The sequence below is a fragment of the Brachyistius frenatus genome, unplaced genomic scaffold, assembly GCF_029030835.1.
Source record: "Brachyistius frenatus isolate BFR_SWC_R1_liver_20210118 unplaced genomic scaffold, ASM2903083v1 Contig_81, whole genome shotgun sequence".
Classification (NCBI taxonomy): domain Eukaryota; kingdom Metazoa; phylum Chordata; class Actinopteri; family Embiotocidae; genus Brachyistius; species Brachyistius frenatus.
This window is the reverse complement of record NW_027210680.1, coordinates 1,250,509-1,267,366: the sequence shown is the minus strand read 5'-3', so window position 1 is coordinate 1,267,366 and position 16,858 is coordinate 1,250,509. Positions and strand designations below refer to the sequence as shown.

The 16,858-nt window shown below is 44.8% G+C and overlaps 1 protein-coding gene across 1 annotated transcript; it reads left to right on the top strand.

Moving 5' to 3' along the window:
- Positions 1-607: 607 nt before the first annotated feature.
- yaf2 (YY1 associated factor 2) lies at positions 608-16,507 on the top strand. Its single transcript, XM_069709212.1, has 4 exons — positions 608-775; positions 1,246-1,371; positions 12,835-12,990; positions 13,326-16,507. The coding sequence occupies exons 1-4, from the start codon at positions 750-752 to the stop codon at positions 13,576-13,578; spliced, it is 561 nt and encodes a 186-aa protein (XP_069565313.1). The 5' UTR covers positions 608-749; the 3' UTR covers positions 13,579-16,507.
- Positions 16,508-16,858: the final 351 nt, after the last annotated feature.

Genomic DNA, 16,858 nt, shown 5'->3' with positions numbered 1-16,858 from the left:
TTACTGTGGTTTTTGTTGCATTCAAGTACTGTCGGAACACTTTAAAATGTAGAGCTCATAACAACGAGGGTGGATAATTGCTGTACGTAAACAAACATATTTCTCTAAGATGTGACGACTATAAGTAGAAATATGGATTAACTGCATGCCACGCGGTCGTGTGTGTACGTTGTGTTTACTGCACGTTCATGTTGCTAAATTCAGTTTATTCTGTTATTTCTCAGTTTATGCGATTTTTTTTTTTTTTTTTTTAATAGCATACGCTGCTGTTTCTGTACCCGACGTGAATAAAGACGTTGGGCGTTTAAATCGAAACACGAGCTGATTTTTTTTTTCCCTCAGGTGTGCTAATATCTGAAATCACCTACGGTATTTGCTTCGAGAGAAAAACCTGTGTATAAAGGACTGTGTAATAGATCTAGGAAAAGACTGGTTACGATACTGTCCCCGTCTATCAATAATAATCAAATAAGGGTGCCAAACATATACGTTAATAAACAAGAGTTGGGAGTTTACATTGGGTCCGTGAAGGCGGCATTGATTCATCAAGAGGAATGTCAGCCTCGGGAAGTAACCCGGCCTCTGATTGGCCGCGGCGAGTCACGTGACCATTTCCCAAGCGGAGTTTCCACGACAGCTGGAAGCCGAGCGGCACGGGCGCATCGCTTCTTTGCTAAAAAAAATAATAATAATTTGAAATTACACGACTTCTGCTCGTCGCAGCACCTCCAGATAAACCCTGCTCTGGCATGGGCGACAAGAGGAGTCCCACAAGGTAACGACCGAGTCAGCGCGTCCTCAATATTCAAGGCTAAAGTAAAGGGAGGGGAGCGGACATCGGCGAGCGCACGGGGGTGAAAAAAAAAAAAAAAAAAAAAAAAATTGGTTTTTCTCTACGGTCTCTCTCCCTCTCCCTCTCTCACTGCGTGTGTGTGTGTGTGTGTGTGTGTGTGTGTGTGCGCGCGTGTGCTAATGGCGCGCGCGGGTGTTAAAACCTCATCGCCAATTACAGTGTCGGATCACAGCGCGCTTGCAGATGATTTCCTAAATCCTGTAGGCTTACCCAGATGTTTGCTAACGATAGCCTTCGCGGATGAGAGCTGAACTCACACTCGTGTCTATTCTCTCCTCTCCTCTCGCTTGCCTTCTCTTTTCGTTGTGTTCATTTTCTCTCTCTCTCTCTCTCTCTCTCTCTTTTTTTTTTTTATTTTTTTTTTCATTACACATTTATTGTCTCCAAAAAAGGCCGAAGCGTCAACCGAAGACCTCCCCCGAAGAGGGGTTCTGGGACTGCAGCGTGTGCACGTACAAGAACACGGCAGAGGCTTTTAAGTGCATGATGTGTGATGTGAGGAAGGGCACATCAACAAGGTAAGGCGATGGCTATACATTACCTTTTTGGTGTCTTGTGCGTTACCGGGTCCCAGTTGGGAAGGGGAGGGGAGGGGAGGGGAGGGGGGGGGCACTGTGTCCTCCCACCCCACCCCCCCCCTCCCCTCCTATCTCTAAGCCATATATGTGTGTATCTGTGCTATTGAGAGAATAAGAAGATTATGTTTGTCAGATATGTAACCCTAACCCGCTGTTAACCATCCTACCTACAAAGTCAGGTCGCAGACATAAACAAACGTGGTATGGGTAAACTACCTCTCCTCTGCGTGTTACCCGCGCGAAAGAAAAACCCCTCAAACTCGGTATGTTGATTTGTTAATTCCCCCCCCCCCCTTTTTTTTTTTTTTTTTTTACATCTCCTCTGAGCAGTTTGTTAGTCTCCCATGTTCTTGTGTTGACACTGACCTCCGTGAAATGAGGAAGAGAGGGACGGCTTGCTCTTAAACATCCATCTTGTTGCCCTGGAGACATTTGTAACAGGGTGGGGGGACTTAGATGCCTCTTATAGGCACGCACATGACCTCACACAACACGCACCAGGTAGTCGAGCATACACAGCATGAGGCGCGCACATACTGGTAGACGCGCACACACACACACACACACTCGGTGCCCCCTGCGCCTGTGGCAGATATTTCCCCAGACATCAGTGATTTGAAGCAGGAAATGACTGTTATTCCTGAGTGGCAGTCATTATCAGGGGGAGAACACAACAAAGAAGGGTGAAGGAGAGGAAGTGTAGCCGTTAGCTGTGGCTGAAGGAAACTGTGTGTGTTGTTACGTGATCTTTCTCTTTAATGCATCACTAATTATCCTCCTCTGCAGCAGCACAACTTTCCCCATGATTAAACTGCAACAGAAACAACAATGGATCAGTTGTCAGCTTTGATGCCTTTTTAGAATTTTGTGTGTGTGTGTGTGTGTGTTGGTGCATGCACTGAAATGCCTGCTTGTGTGTGTGTGTGTGTGTGTGTGTGTGTGTGTGTGTGTGTGTGTGTGTGTGTGTGTGTGTGTGTGTGTGTGCGCACTTATGTGTGTGTGTGTGTGTGTGTGGGTGGACTAGTTGTGAAAAGAGGTTGTCAGAGCAGCTGCCAGACAGACAGCCATAGCTCATTACTATGCAACAGCTTAATCAGCCTGCTGTCATCAGAGAGACACACACACACACACGCACGCACGCACGCGTGCGCGCACACACACTCACTCATGTACAGATGCACTTAACATGCAAATTTTCCACATGACTGCATACATATTTGTACGCAAACACGCACACGTTCTTAATGTGCACAGCCATGAACACACACCCAAGTAGCTTCACACAGAGAGATTGAGCAGCAGTCGTGCTGTTATCATTGAGTCCAGCTTATTGCAACTCAGTGGTGATTGTCGAGAGGACACATCCGTCGACTCCGGTGTGCTTCTGTTGAAACACGCAGCTCGCCGCTTTGCCAAGAACCTGTCTGAGTCCACATGTCACCAAAAAGCTGTGCCATCCTTTGTCTTCCCCATCAGGAAGTTGGCAAGAGCACAAGGGCGAGAATTCTTCACCACACCCCTGACACCCGGCGACAAATTAAGAAAATGTCCGTGCGAAGGTCTTCTTTAATGTTAATAACATCTTGTCCTCCAAGCTGCGGTGCTGCAGGACTGTAGTAGTAGTAGTAGTAGTAGTGGTGGTGGTGGTGTTGTCGAGCTCTTGCAGAAAGCCAAACAAACACGCATGGGCTCATACTGCAGCAAAACGGCCACACAGGTGGTCGCAGCTGTTAATGACCAAACACAACAGACAAGTGGATTTCTCGGCGAGCAAGCCGAGGGTGCTAAAGGGCAAACGACATGCAGAATATAAATGCGGGGCACGGCGAATTCCCCTTGCTGGTTGCTAAACAAGCATGACTGGGCTTTTGCTGCCAAGTAATGAATTAATGCTCGACACAGGCGTGAAGCGTCCAGTGGTTGGAGGAGGTGTCCCACAGCCTGAAGGTCGCAGCCACACACTTTAGGAGCGCTAACTTTGACACATGAAATACCACTTTGCCAACAAGGAGTAGAGGTGATGGATGCTAAAGGGAGGGGGGGGAGGAAGAGAGAACATTTCAGGAAGAGGTAGAGAAATAATTTAAGATGAAGAGTGTTTGCATGTGCAGTAGATATCCGTCAGGAGAGGACGATGAATGTTTTATGAGGGGGAGGTTTCGCCGTCCTCGCTGCCCAGATCCCCGTGATGTGGAGAGATGATCTACTGCAGGGGCCCAAAGCCGGCAGGCTGATTGAAAGCACGTCGTCGAGGCCGTTTGACTGCAGACAGGGACGCATCAGCAGAATTGGACTCGCTTATCGGAGGAGGTCGAGCAAATGGAAGCGCGAGACGGTTTGACAAAGTGGCAACGGGCTGATCTACTAATTCCGTCAGCAGCTCGGAAACCCGTCGCGCACAAACGGAAAGTTTAGTTTTCCGTACTCAATGTGCGCCTCCATTTTTTTTTAGAGAAACGACTCTGTTCTGCAGCCATTTGTGCAGATTAATACGGGAAAATATTATTGCTCTTCTACTGCAAGCTTACACTATTTAATTAAAGCAGTCTTAGAGGAGCTTTGGGATCACAACATGGCATGCAGTCTCATTACTTTAAGACTTTGCCGAGAAAAAAAAGTGAGACATTTTATCTTCCTGCTACTCTTTGGGCTCAGGCCCAGCCTCTGAAAACAAGCGTGATAGATGGACGTCACGGTGCAAGCGGCGTGGTACGCGGAGGGGCTGTCTCGGGAGGGGAAGTGCAAGGTCACAGGTTTGATTCCTTCATCGGCAGAGTGTCCTCAAGCAAGGCACTGAAGGCCCCCAGTGAGTCATCCTGACGCTTAAAGCGTCCAATGAAAGACGAGACGTGTTTCAGAGGTAATTCCATCGCCTTGTGTTTGGAATAATAGCTGAAAATGTCTTGTGAAGTGGTGCTGACGGGCAGCTATTAAACCGAAACATCGTCCTTTCGACAAAGTCTACCGGGTATAATAGAGCAGCGTGTGACCTTCTCTGGTGTCGACACCACCTGCATCTGTTCACTGAGCTGAGCTCTGACAAGTCGGACCCAGCAGGGAAACGCTCTGCCTTTAGGAGCCTGTTTGGCAGCGTCATATTTCTGCAGGTCAGGACAGTGAGCTCGATCATGTTCCTATTAGTTCTCTCTTGTTTGCGTTCACCCTCTCTCCGCCTTTATCTCAACGATCGGTTGTTTGCGCTCTTTCTGTGCACTCCCCCCCCCCCTCTCCTCTCACCTCCCACCCCCACCGAGGGGGAGTTGAACTTAACCCCAGGCCGTCTCTCGGTGCCAGAATGACTGATGTGCAGGTTATTTCGTCAGCTGCACCTATAACAAGAACAAGCCATTCCGGCTGGCTGGGAACCTGTCGGCGTTTGGCTGTTTCAGAGGTTGTTTTTATCATCCTCCGCAAACGCTCACCCTCACAGTTCATGTGCAGTCCACACACACTAGAAACTGGGCTGCAGTTTGTGCATTGGGCTCAAATGCAATTTGTTCACCTGCCATAGAAACGCAGCTTCCAACACGAGAAGTCGAGAGTATCTGGTGCAGGGATGGAAGCAAATTGTAGTTTAAACATTACAAGCAGATAAACTCCAAACTGAGAAAGAACACAGGCAAGTTAAAGATGTGTTAAAGCGAGTAGCTGTTTAGCCAATACCTAACATTGATGAAGAGTCCGCCACGTGCTATTTACTTCCAGAAAATGTCCAAAGATCTTCTGTTCACAGTGATGCAGGACAACATTTTTTTTTTTTACTTGAAATATGATAATGATTCATTGTCTTCACGTTGAATAATCAACACATTGTTTCAATTCTGCCTGAATAAATATAAACAATAGATAGATTCTGATGGAGATATCGGTTATCAAATGTTTTGCCATTTTGGCATGAACTTTATGAATCCAGCCAGTGAATTGTTTCAGTCGATATCAATCAGAAACGGAAGATAGCGATCAGCCTGCCGCATCTGTCTGATTATGTGAAACAGAGATTGTGAGACTCGCAGAGACTTGCAAAGACAAAAAGAAATCCCTTTTATTGCAAAAAGAAATTGATTTATTATCTTATTTATTATCTTGCAGAACAGATGCATTGATAAAAAATGTGTGCAACTGTGATAGAATAGTAATTTTTCATTGTAGAGGGAAAAACTTCCCCAGTAAAAAAAAATATGTCTATTTAAAATGCACAATGCAAAGTGAGCTTTTATGTATGTGATATTGAATCGCATGAGTACACTAGAATACTTGATTAAAGAGTTTCCCTTTGGCGATAAAAGCTTATTAGCATACAGCATAAAGATAAAAGCATAAGGTCATATTATGCATATATTGGAGTCTGTGTAAGGGCAGCCCTTTACACATTAGCACCCTTTTTCCACCTGATTCTGCCAAGCTGCCAAGGTATGTTGACCTACGATCATTTTACACACGACCAAAATGGATCCCCGTTTGGCTGCTTTGTTATTGGGCCTGCCGCCATTCTTGCACAATGGCCTGATTGCCATTATTTTAACAGACCGCAGTTATTCGGCATAAACATTCCAATCGTTTCCGCTCGTCTTGTCTGTAAACGGCTGGACGAAGACAACAAAAATGTCATTTCGCCGTCGTTTCCACGGTTTTGATTGGTGCTTTTTTTTTCTTTTTTCCATGACATCATCTCGTCGTGCCTCGTTCTTCTCCTGTGGTTTAATGGCGCACGAGAGGAGAATTGCGCTTTTGTACGGTTTAATTATTGGTCCTGTCCATGTCAGAAATGTCTTTTCGTATATTTCACTGATAGTAATGGTTCATGGTTAAAGATTTTTTTGTGTGTGTGTCAATTGTCAGAGTTGACCACATACAGGTTGGTTGTTCACTTCCTCGTTCCTCTTATCCACATAATAACGTTTCCTTGGGCATCACACTGAACCCACTTTGCATGGCATTGGCGTGCGAGTGTGTAGACTGCTAAGGTCAAATGTAAGTAAATATAACTATTAAAAGTGCAGTCTATTTACTATTTCATTTGGATTTACTCGTTCCAGTGTTCAATGCCGAAACATTGCTCTTCTTTTACAGGTGTATTTATATTGTCAAACTGCTATTAGGCTTCCGCTATGATGGTGAACAGAAAAATGAATCGGGTTGCAATTGAATCATTTAAATCTCATTTATTCGTGTGACAATTAATCGGCGGCTATAATTTCATGATCGTCACAGCCCTACTTGTTATTGCTCGTGTGAGTTTTCCCCTCTGATCACATGAGACGTTCACCTAGCTGAGAGCAGCACATTAGAGTTGTTCTTCTGTTCCCTTTGAGTGCCGATAATGAAATTGCTCGGCTTGTTTTCATCGTTCTGCTGCAGCTTTGATACGTAACTCGGAGCCCCATTGTCTCAGGAAAGTGTTACAAAACGCATCCAGGGATGTTTGATTGCGCGCGCGCGCGCTTCGATTTTCTTTTGAGTAGCGCTCGGGTCGTGAACGATCGCGTCGGATGAGGCCATCGGAGGCGACCGCGCGTTTCACGAGCTGCTGTTTACGCAAACAAAGGTAGCTGCAGCGATAACGTGGGCATAATGATTTTGATGCAAATGGCATCTTTTAACAGGAAGCGTGTGAAACGGACTGCATCAGCAATCGTTGCGTTGTCATGTGATTTTTTTATTTTTTATTATTATTTTTTATTTTTTTAAAACGATTACATCCTCTAATAAGCGACGCGGTCGGCCCAGCCGTGCGGGCCGCTGGTATTAGCGCTCGCGTCGCACACGAACACCGAGGGTACACCACGGACAATGGAGCTGGCTGTCGTCACGTCGCTGTGGCTCAAGATTATGGCTACGTGATAAGCCTGTAATTACTGCGGTGACACTGATGCGTGACATACTGCTCTGTGTTTGTGCAGGCGGCCGTTTTGTGTGAGAGGAGAATGTAGCATCGTGTGGCTAGCGGGCTGTAGAAGGTGTCATAAACCACAGGATGTGGAGAGCCATCTGTCTCCCTCACACGCACGCACGCGCACACACACACACACACACACACACACACACACACACACACACACACACACACACACACACACACACACACACACACGCTGGTAGCATGTACAGGCGGGGAAAGACATTAATCACTGGGTTGGAGGAGCTCCCAGGACCAGCATACAACCTGCTGATAGAAAACCTGACACGCATGCACACACACACACACACACACACACACACACACACACACACACACACACACACACACACACACACACACACCCCCTACCTACCTACCTACCTACCTACCTACACTGCATTGAGGGTGTTCAACAGCGTGTAAGATGAGCTATTTCACAATGATCTTCCAGTCATCACAGAACAGTGAGACGAGATTTGTTTACAGCAGCACGCTCCGGTGCTTATTTGCGGTCCATCAGCTGTCCGCCGGGCTGTTTGCTCATCACACGACGTGCTCGATAAATGGTAGCAAGCAGTCCAAGCATCTGCAGAATGTTGTAGCGTTTATGTTTTTTGGATGCAGCTCGTTACCAGTTCAACATTTCAAAAGATCAAATGCCCGGGATAACAACTCCTGACCAGAGACCCTTTTGAGCCTTAAAAGTTTGTTTAAAATAATGACTCCTCCCATGTTGTTGATTTGTCCAGCTTCATTTCGGGTATTTCTCCCTAAAACATAACGACATTTGAGCGGTTTCTTTCTTCTGCGTAGAGATGAGACAGTTGCCTGTACTTCGATTTAAAGTACCTCTAGGAGTTGAAATGCACGATGAGAAAGTTTATTTTGAACATGATTATGCTCTCCGTTGAGTTGGATATTAAAGAGCTACAAGAACAGTTTCTGTCGAGTAAAAACATTTCTCTCCAAATAAGAGGATTTAGAATATTTCAACTTGATCAACTTGAATCATGTGTCTTTTTTACGGGTTGGGAAAATTCCCACATCTCTGGGTGAAAAAACAAACTATTGATAATGGAAATAAAAATAAGAAACATCTAATGATTTCAGCTTCTGAAATATGAGGATTAATTAAGTTTTTTTGTTTTTTTTCTTAATCTTTTTTGACAGACAGTGAAATGTCTTTGGGTTTTGGTTGATCAAAACCAGCAAGAGGGTTATTTTGCTTTTTTGACTAGTTTAACACTAAATTATTAATCAAGAAAATAAGCACAAGAATAGTCGATGAAAATAAGTGCCCTAAACAATGCTGACTGCACCTTGTAGCCTAAATGTCACTAAATGAAACCACCTGGAGGCACAGAGTTGGAATTCTTCCAAAAAAGACATTTGAAGTTATTAAAAAAAAAAAAAGCTTTTGTATTTGCCGTGCTGTTCTCCGAGGGAGTTTTAATAGACTAGACCACTCATAACCATTTATGAAAAGACATCTTGTCCACACACAGACTCTGACTCGTACAGAACCATCCGTGTTGTTTTCTCCGAGTCACAGCGAGCAGCGGTGGTGAGGACCTGTTTGTCCACCGTGTCAAAAGAAGTTAGCGTCGTGATTTAAATGCGTATCGAATCTGTTTAATGCCAGCTGGGGACCCAGTCAGCAGCACCAGAGGAGTTATTTCGCCGCAGTGTTGCTTGTTGGTGTCCCCTAATTTCTTCATCTGTTTCCAAGCGCAGGCCAGCGGTGGTGGGAGGTCAGCGGGTGCATGAGAAGGAGGGAGACGAGAGGGAAAGGGCAGAGGAGTGAGATAGCGATAGACGATGTGTGAGCACATGTGTGTGTGTTTATGGCATACTTGGGAGAAGGGGTCAGCCAGAGTTCCCCTGTCAGTGGTGTGTGTGTGTGTGTGTGTGTGTGTGTGTGTCGGATCAGTGGCAGCATCTTTATTTCCCAGCCTTTAATCTGCAGGATGAAGCAAGTTCACCTTTAGCTTGTGATTAAACAAATACAGGAGTTGGAGGGGTTGAGAGTGAGAATTATGCTTATTTTGTTCCATCTAAAGTAAGATAGAGTATCTTTAACAAGGATCACGTGATCTTTGCTAATACAACCTGGGGCAAAGTGAACAGCAAGTAGCAGACAGAATTATTATGGAGCAGTAAACAGGCTCCTTGAATAGACCATGTTTCCCTTATTCCTTTCTGTGAATTGAAAAAGTAATAATAATAATGTCCACTGTTTGCTTTCTTTCTTTTAAAGGAGCTATAATTCGGTGTGTTGAAGGCCTTGTTATAACATCCTAACATCCCTGTGTGGGACTCCATTAACTGTTGTACAACGGACGGCGTGAGTGGAGCAAATATCGACTGATCCAACACGCCGTATTAATGTCAGAAAGGATAGGCTGTAACATTAGGCGCAGAAACTCTTTTTGGAATCAATACACACTCGTACACGAACACACACTCTGCGTCCTGAGGGAGGCCAGTAGTGAAGGCCTAAGTGCTAAGACAAACACCATTTGATTGGGTTAACAGAGGCAGCTCTGTTTAGACCTGCTGCTTTGCCCTCACCATAATATTAGGCCGTCTGTCTCCTCTTTCGCCTCCAGGTTATTGAGCCGGCTGTATTAGGGAGAATCAACTTCACTGTATTACACGGAGAAAGATTGGATGGACGAAATAGGCTTAGAGCCGGCCCCGGTTGTTCAGAGGCACGGACTGTATTTCAGTTTTGAAGGGGGGGGATTCTCTTGATTGTGTTTCGAACCAAACTGCCGCTCATTAATTAAACATCAAATAATCACATAGACTCCACAATGACCTCTTGAATGAAACTCCTCGCACGCAAACCAAGGGAGGTTACGGATGAGGCAGCCAGTCGAGGACTTTCGCAAATTATTTTTGGAAGCTGCTAACGTTTACCCCGAGGGCAGGACAGTCCATTCTTCTGTGACAGTCATCGGTTTATGTGCGAGCGTCAGTAAATTTTAGACCAGCGGAGACGGCTCAGTCGCTGTAGGAGGAGTGTTGAGGTAAAAGATGTCAAGGAGAGCAGCAAATTACTCAAAGTGGGAACAGACGACTTTGAGAGGCCTCTGCCTTTATTTAAAAAAAAAAAAAAAAAAAAAAAGTGTCAGCAGTTCTGCGGCATCTTGCTGACAAGACAGACGTTTAGAGGATCTCTACATCTCCTCCCTATCAGACAGTTATGTAGGCCAAGAGACCCATTTGCATTTCGCTCTAGCCTTGCTAGCACCACTGCGAGTTCTGTGAAGGCAGTGATAACTCGGGGAAAAAAGAAAAAAAAAGTCTCTTTGAAGCTGGGCCGCAATTTAGGTCATCCCAGAACTGTTGAACAACAGATTTGCCCTTAGAACAAGACAGCCGACCAGGAGTCTCGGTTTATGTAGAAAATGAGCCACTAAATGAAGCTAAATAGGCCACCAAGGCTCAGTTTGGCAAAAAAAAAAAAGTGGCACAGTGAGCTGCAGCACTTGTCCAGGTGTTCAGACAAATTCTGTTGATGGATTTTATTAGGTCCAGTAGATTTGTACACTCTGTACTTGTACCGCGCTACACCCCTATAATTACATTAGCCAAGTGCAAATGGACATTTTTCATCAACCGTCCGGAAGCTAATGTATTTTAACTGCAATACTTCTCAAAGAGATCATAGACAGGTTGGCAGACTTCAGTAAAACCATAAAAAAAACATTTTTAAAAACACAATGCTCAGCATGAATTCCGAAATACAATACAAGATCAGGTGATGGACGGTACTGTTACGTCATGTAAGCGACCTTCGTTCAAAAGGATCTGGATCTAATGTTGCAATCACAAAAAGCTGGTACACCGAGACGGGCCGCGTTATGAAACGTGTTTTCACTGTTCATTTTTAAGCTCTAATTACAACTACGACTGCTAGACAAGACTCGGAAAACACAGTGTTCTCATCATGCCCTCGTGCTTCATCTGCTCACAGCTCTGTGTGTGTGTGTGTGTGTGTGTGTGTGTGCGCTCGCACGCACGTGTGCAGTCATGTGCATGTGGTGTCTGATGATTGCATCTGTTTTATAAAAAGCACGCATACATTTTCATGCAGACCCACTTCTTGATTTGTGCTCCTCTTTGGGGGGAATGCTACGATGTGCATAGATGCATTCATACATGTAACTCTGTCTCTGTGAGCGTGCGCGTGTGTGCGTGTGTGTGCGCGTGTGTGTGTGTGTGTGTGTGTGTGTGTGTGTGTGTGTGTGTGTGTGTGTGCATGGAAAATAAGACTCTAGATGTGTAGACCGTCTCAACAGATGGCCTTTTCAACACACTCGCCTCTCGGCTAGGGCTCTTGCCAGCACGACACACACGCACACACACACACACACACACACACACACACACACACGCGCACGCACAGAAATATGATCACAGCCCTCATGCATGCACACTCTTGCCAAACCAGTTGCATAATGTATCACTTTTGAGACGGCACACACTCACGGAGGATGGAAATGTGACTGTTGGAAGGAACATTCAGTTATCTATGATCCACTGTTGTGATATTGGGTCCATGTTTAGCAATCTGCGGAACCTTTGTTTGAAGGCGCACCACGCTCCCGTCTCGGGCGATCATCGCCGTCAGCGGACACGTTTTGTCCGTCCTCACGGAACCGACCAGGCCTCGCGTTCTGCCGCGAGCCCTGAAACGGTGGTGTCGAGCTCGTGGAGAGACCAAATGAAAGGTATAATTCTACTCTTTAACGGAAGCCACTAGCACAAAGAAAAAAAATAGACGGCGATCTCGTACGGGAAGCCGTGACGGATCACGGGCTCGACTGCTTGTAGTAATCAGAAGTGGCAGGTGGCACCATTTATGGCCGTCTGCAACGTCTCCTGGGAGTTATAAGGAAACAAGGACTGCAGTGCAGGGAAAATGGGCTTTCCAAGTTTCAGAGGAAAAACATCTAGGGAGTGCCCTTTTAATGAAATTATGACATTCTGTAGTTTTTCAGGGCTGACCTCAATTCCCTCTTTTGTACAGAGCAACCACGCCTTTCTCCTGGATTTCTTTCCAAATGAGCCTTTTTGTTTTGGAAACGCACGCACAGCTGAAATGTATTCTGAAGTCGGTACGTTCGGCACACTTGTAATTCCTCTCGCGTCTTTGTATTTATTGACCGAGAACAGTTCCTGTCTCGTCGGCCTGCATCGCTGCGTGTGCTGAAACAAGCCCGTGCAGGTACACGGTAACATGTACAGTATGTCACAGACGGATGAATCCCGGGTTTTGCTCTGAACACGCGCCGTGTGCGTCGCCGCTCGCTGCCAGTGTTAAGAACACTTCCGGCGGCACCATCCTAACCAGCACTGGCAGTGATTATTGGCCCTTGATTACAGTGGTGCGAGAGCATGAAGCCATGTGCTCACTGTGATTTTCCTTCTCATTAATCTTGTCTCTCTCTCTCTCTCTCTCTCCTCACCCCCCACCCCTCCTCCCCCTGCATCAGGAAGCCTCGTCCCGTCTCCCAGCTCGTCTCTCAGCAGCAGGTAACGCAGCAGTTCGTGTTGCCCTCCCAGCCCAAAAAGGAAAAGAAGGAGCGAGTAGAGAGGGAGAAGAGCGACAAAGAGCCGACACTCAAGAAGAACAGTCACAAGAAGATGAGGTAAACAAGCCGACAGCAGGTTGAGCGATCAACGGGGATCAGATATTACCGGGGAAGCGTGCAACAACAGGAGATGGTGTTTCTGTTGCCACCTGCAGTCGGGTTGGCATATTTCATTAAAGCGCCTCAAGCGAGGAGACGAGGAAACACCAGAGATGAATTTCAAAGTCAACGAGACAGTCTGAAGTTTTGAGTGATATCGTAATGAAAAGATGCTTCTCAATTTAGGTAGATCAAATCTGAGATAGTCTTTTGCATTTGTTTGACGCAGCTACGGCTCTGAATAGGACTAAATGCCACGTCTTATTTCCCTTCCTTTTCCACCCGTTCATCAGGCCGAGGTTAAAAAACATCGACCGGAGCAGCGCCCAGCACCTGGAGGTGACAGTCGGGGACCTGACGGTCATCATAACGGACTTTAAGGAGAAGGCCAAGCCCTCGTCCACCTCGGCCACGTCCTCCAGCTCCGCGTCATCGGCCGACCACCACAGCCAGAACGGCTCCAGCTCAGAAAACACAGAGAAGGGCCTTTCGCGTTCCTCCTCGCCCCGAGGAGAGGGGAGCTCCGTCAACGGAGAGTCCCACTGAGTCGGCACCTCGAGACCTGAACCCCCTCCTCCCGGGCCTCCACCCACATCTCATCTAACAGTCCACAGGTCACTAATGGAGCTTCCTGCCTCCACTTCAGAGCTGCACAATAATGACTAAAACCCTTATTTTTTCTTATTTTCTTTGGGAAGTCTCCGTTTCAATAGGAATCGGAGGGATTCTGCATTTAGAAAGCAATACAAAACAGCTTTTGCTCCCGTCTTGGACGTTTTTAGTGATCTATATTTCCCCTTGGATATTTTATGTGATGCCACGCGCTGTCCAAAGCTTGCTGCTAGAATATTTACTCACAGACAGTTTGATTCTGATGAAGAACTTCTTTGGATCCGACGTGAGAAATACGTCTAAATCAAAGTTTTGGACAAACTTTGAACAGAGTGCTGGATCTTCTGGCTTTATGATTTCCTTCAGATGCACCAAGCCTTCATGATTTATGTCGGGTTTTTTTTCCTCTACAATATTTTTCTTCAATGAAATGTGCAGCTCTCCCCTTGCTATCATCATCATCATCATCATCATCATCAGTGGCCAGCAGAGTGACTTATTCTTCCCCCATGTGGAATTTTCTGCCTCTGTCTGGAATCCTTACCGACCTGCTATAAACGCGAACCATCTGTTTTCTCAGTGTCCGCTCACCGAACCTTCAACCTGACAGTGAACCTTCACTCCTGATCTTGAAACTCTTCAGCTTTTCCTCCTGGACTGCCTCAGCAGTAGAGTGACTTCTTCTTTTTTTTTTTTTGACACAGCATAGTGACTGTTCTCCTTTTGGCACCATTTGGTGGTTGTTGTTTTTTTTTTGTTTTTTTTTCTGCATAATGTTCGGAGCAGGTCGGTCGGTGAAAGTATGATTGTCATGTCCGTATAAAGACACCTGGCAGGGAAGCACAGGATGATTTTAAAAGGAGAACGCTGGTGTCATTGTGCTGTTCAGTTTGTGCCACAGTCAGCTAAGTTGCTGATACGGTCAGTTGTTTTTCTCTCTCGGCTGTCATTCCTTTTGTGCAGCGACTCCCACCAACTTGTTATAAGGGATTTTTAACATTATTTACTGTATTGTGAAAAACTGTCTGTCGAGACTTGTCACTTCTTCGGCTCGCATAGCTTTTGGTTTTGCGACCCCGTCTCACACGGACCTTACCAAGTCCAAATAGCAGAAGGCTGAAGTGCAAATCAGGAGGTAAATAATGCATGAAAATTGTGCTGATGTTGCCCAGTAGGCCAGGAAAACCAATCTAAGGGCAAGCTTATGTTTTATAAATTGCTAACATATTGGCCAGTAGGGCTAAAAAATCAATGGTGTCTCAGCACTGTGTTTCAGTGAGTTGATATCTTCATGAATAATCCAAGATTTGATACATTACAGTCAGTGAGAATCTGACTTAATGATATGGACAGACTCAGTTCTCAATCCAGTGACATCCTTCATGATCACGTTACTCCGTTGGTGGTGTGGCTCACATGGTTCCATCTATATGCACAGACGGTAAGAATTCTTTTAAAAGCTTGCAGCCTTACAAATGCACATCTTTAATGTTTTGCTTTTATTTTCTTGAACAAGAGCTAATTTCCTGCAAGGATCATCACAGTGAATTTTGTTTCAGAGAAAAGATACATTTGCACAATGAGTGAGGAATTTTCAGCTAAATGTAAATGGCGGTAGAGGGGACTGTATCTGTAAAATGACACCTTTTGTTTTCCTTTTTAATCCTTCTGTGCTGCACAAACAGGGCTGCACCTGTTTGATGTCCCAGTGGCGAACCACAGGGTGCCGATACTGCTCTGCACCCACTCTGTGGATTCAGCATGGTGCTTGTACAACAAGGGGAAGAAGAAAAAAAAAAAAAAAAAAAGAGTGGACATGCACTTTTTACGAGCTGTACAGGTGATGGACTTCAGAAACTGACGTAGCAAAAAAAGGCAGCGCTTTAGAGTATTCTAAACTCCCAGCAGAACAACTATACAGTAGATCAATCTAACTACACAATAACTTATAAAAACCTGTAGAAGAATTACACAGATTAAATAGATATTTCTAAAATATTGTACTACAATGTTTTGATGTGGCTGTATTATCCATCATACCAGTGTTATTGTCGAGATTTTTACTTAACATTTTAGCACACATCCTGAGAATTGTCATGGCATGATGATATTACAGTCTTGGTATATTGTGGGACAGGCTGCGTGTCTTAGTTTGTTAGTATTCTTTAACGTGTCTCTTAGGTTCACTACTCTAGCTGGGACTAGGTGTGCGAACTGGAGAAGAACGGCTCAGATAAACATTCGTGGCAAAGACGGAAAGACACTTAAAATGTGGTAGTGTCACTTATTGATATAGGTTTTTTTTTTGGTTTTTTTTTTGCTTTGCCATGCTCATTCGTTTTACAATGTGTGAACTTGTTTATTTACATGTCTGAATAAGAAAATTACAAAATTCAAACAAAAAAAAAAAGTCATTTTCTTATGCACAGGATTTTACTTTGTCATTCACTTTCTTCTAATCTTACTTAACAGACATAAGCATTAACAACAAATATAGTTTGTAAGTAAGTGAAAGTCTGGATTTGGTCCCTCTGACTGATTTTATTTTATCATTTGAATATACTTATACTGACGCATTGAGTGTAGGCAGCATGTTACTGTTGGAGGTGGAGCCACTTTAAATACACTTAACGAGCATGGTCGGTTGTTCCCAACCTAGGGGTCAGGCCCCTCCAGAGGGTCTCCAGAGGGTCACCAGATGATCGTGAGATTGATCACTGTGAGAGGAAAGAAGAAGAAAAAAAAAAAGTTCTAATACACAAATCTGTTCTGTGTCTAGATTTTTTTTCTCCCTACATTTATAGTTTTGTGAGATAATTGATCATTTGAACATGTATTAAAATTAAACCATTTGAGAAGTTTAGAGGCACAAATCACTGTTTGTTGGAGCTGTTAACAACTCGTAGATATCTTAAATGTGACCCCAACTACACAATGCTGTTCGTAAGATGTCAGAAGACAAAAAAAAAAAGGTTTAGAAACCACCGGTTAAATCTTTTATATGTTGTATTTTAAAAGCTTAGTATACTATCCGTTGAGTCCAATCGTCATGTAACTCCTCAAAGGAGCAGAAAGTACAATATTCGCCTCGTATACAGTAGTGGCAAATGAAAACACGTGTTCACTTCACTTCATGATGTAATTATACAGGCACACAGTAGTTACCAGTATCAACTACTGACCGTCAGTTATACCCACTAATTAATTTACCTTT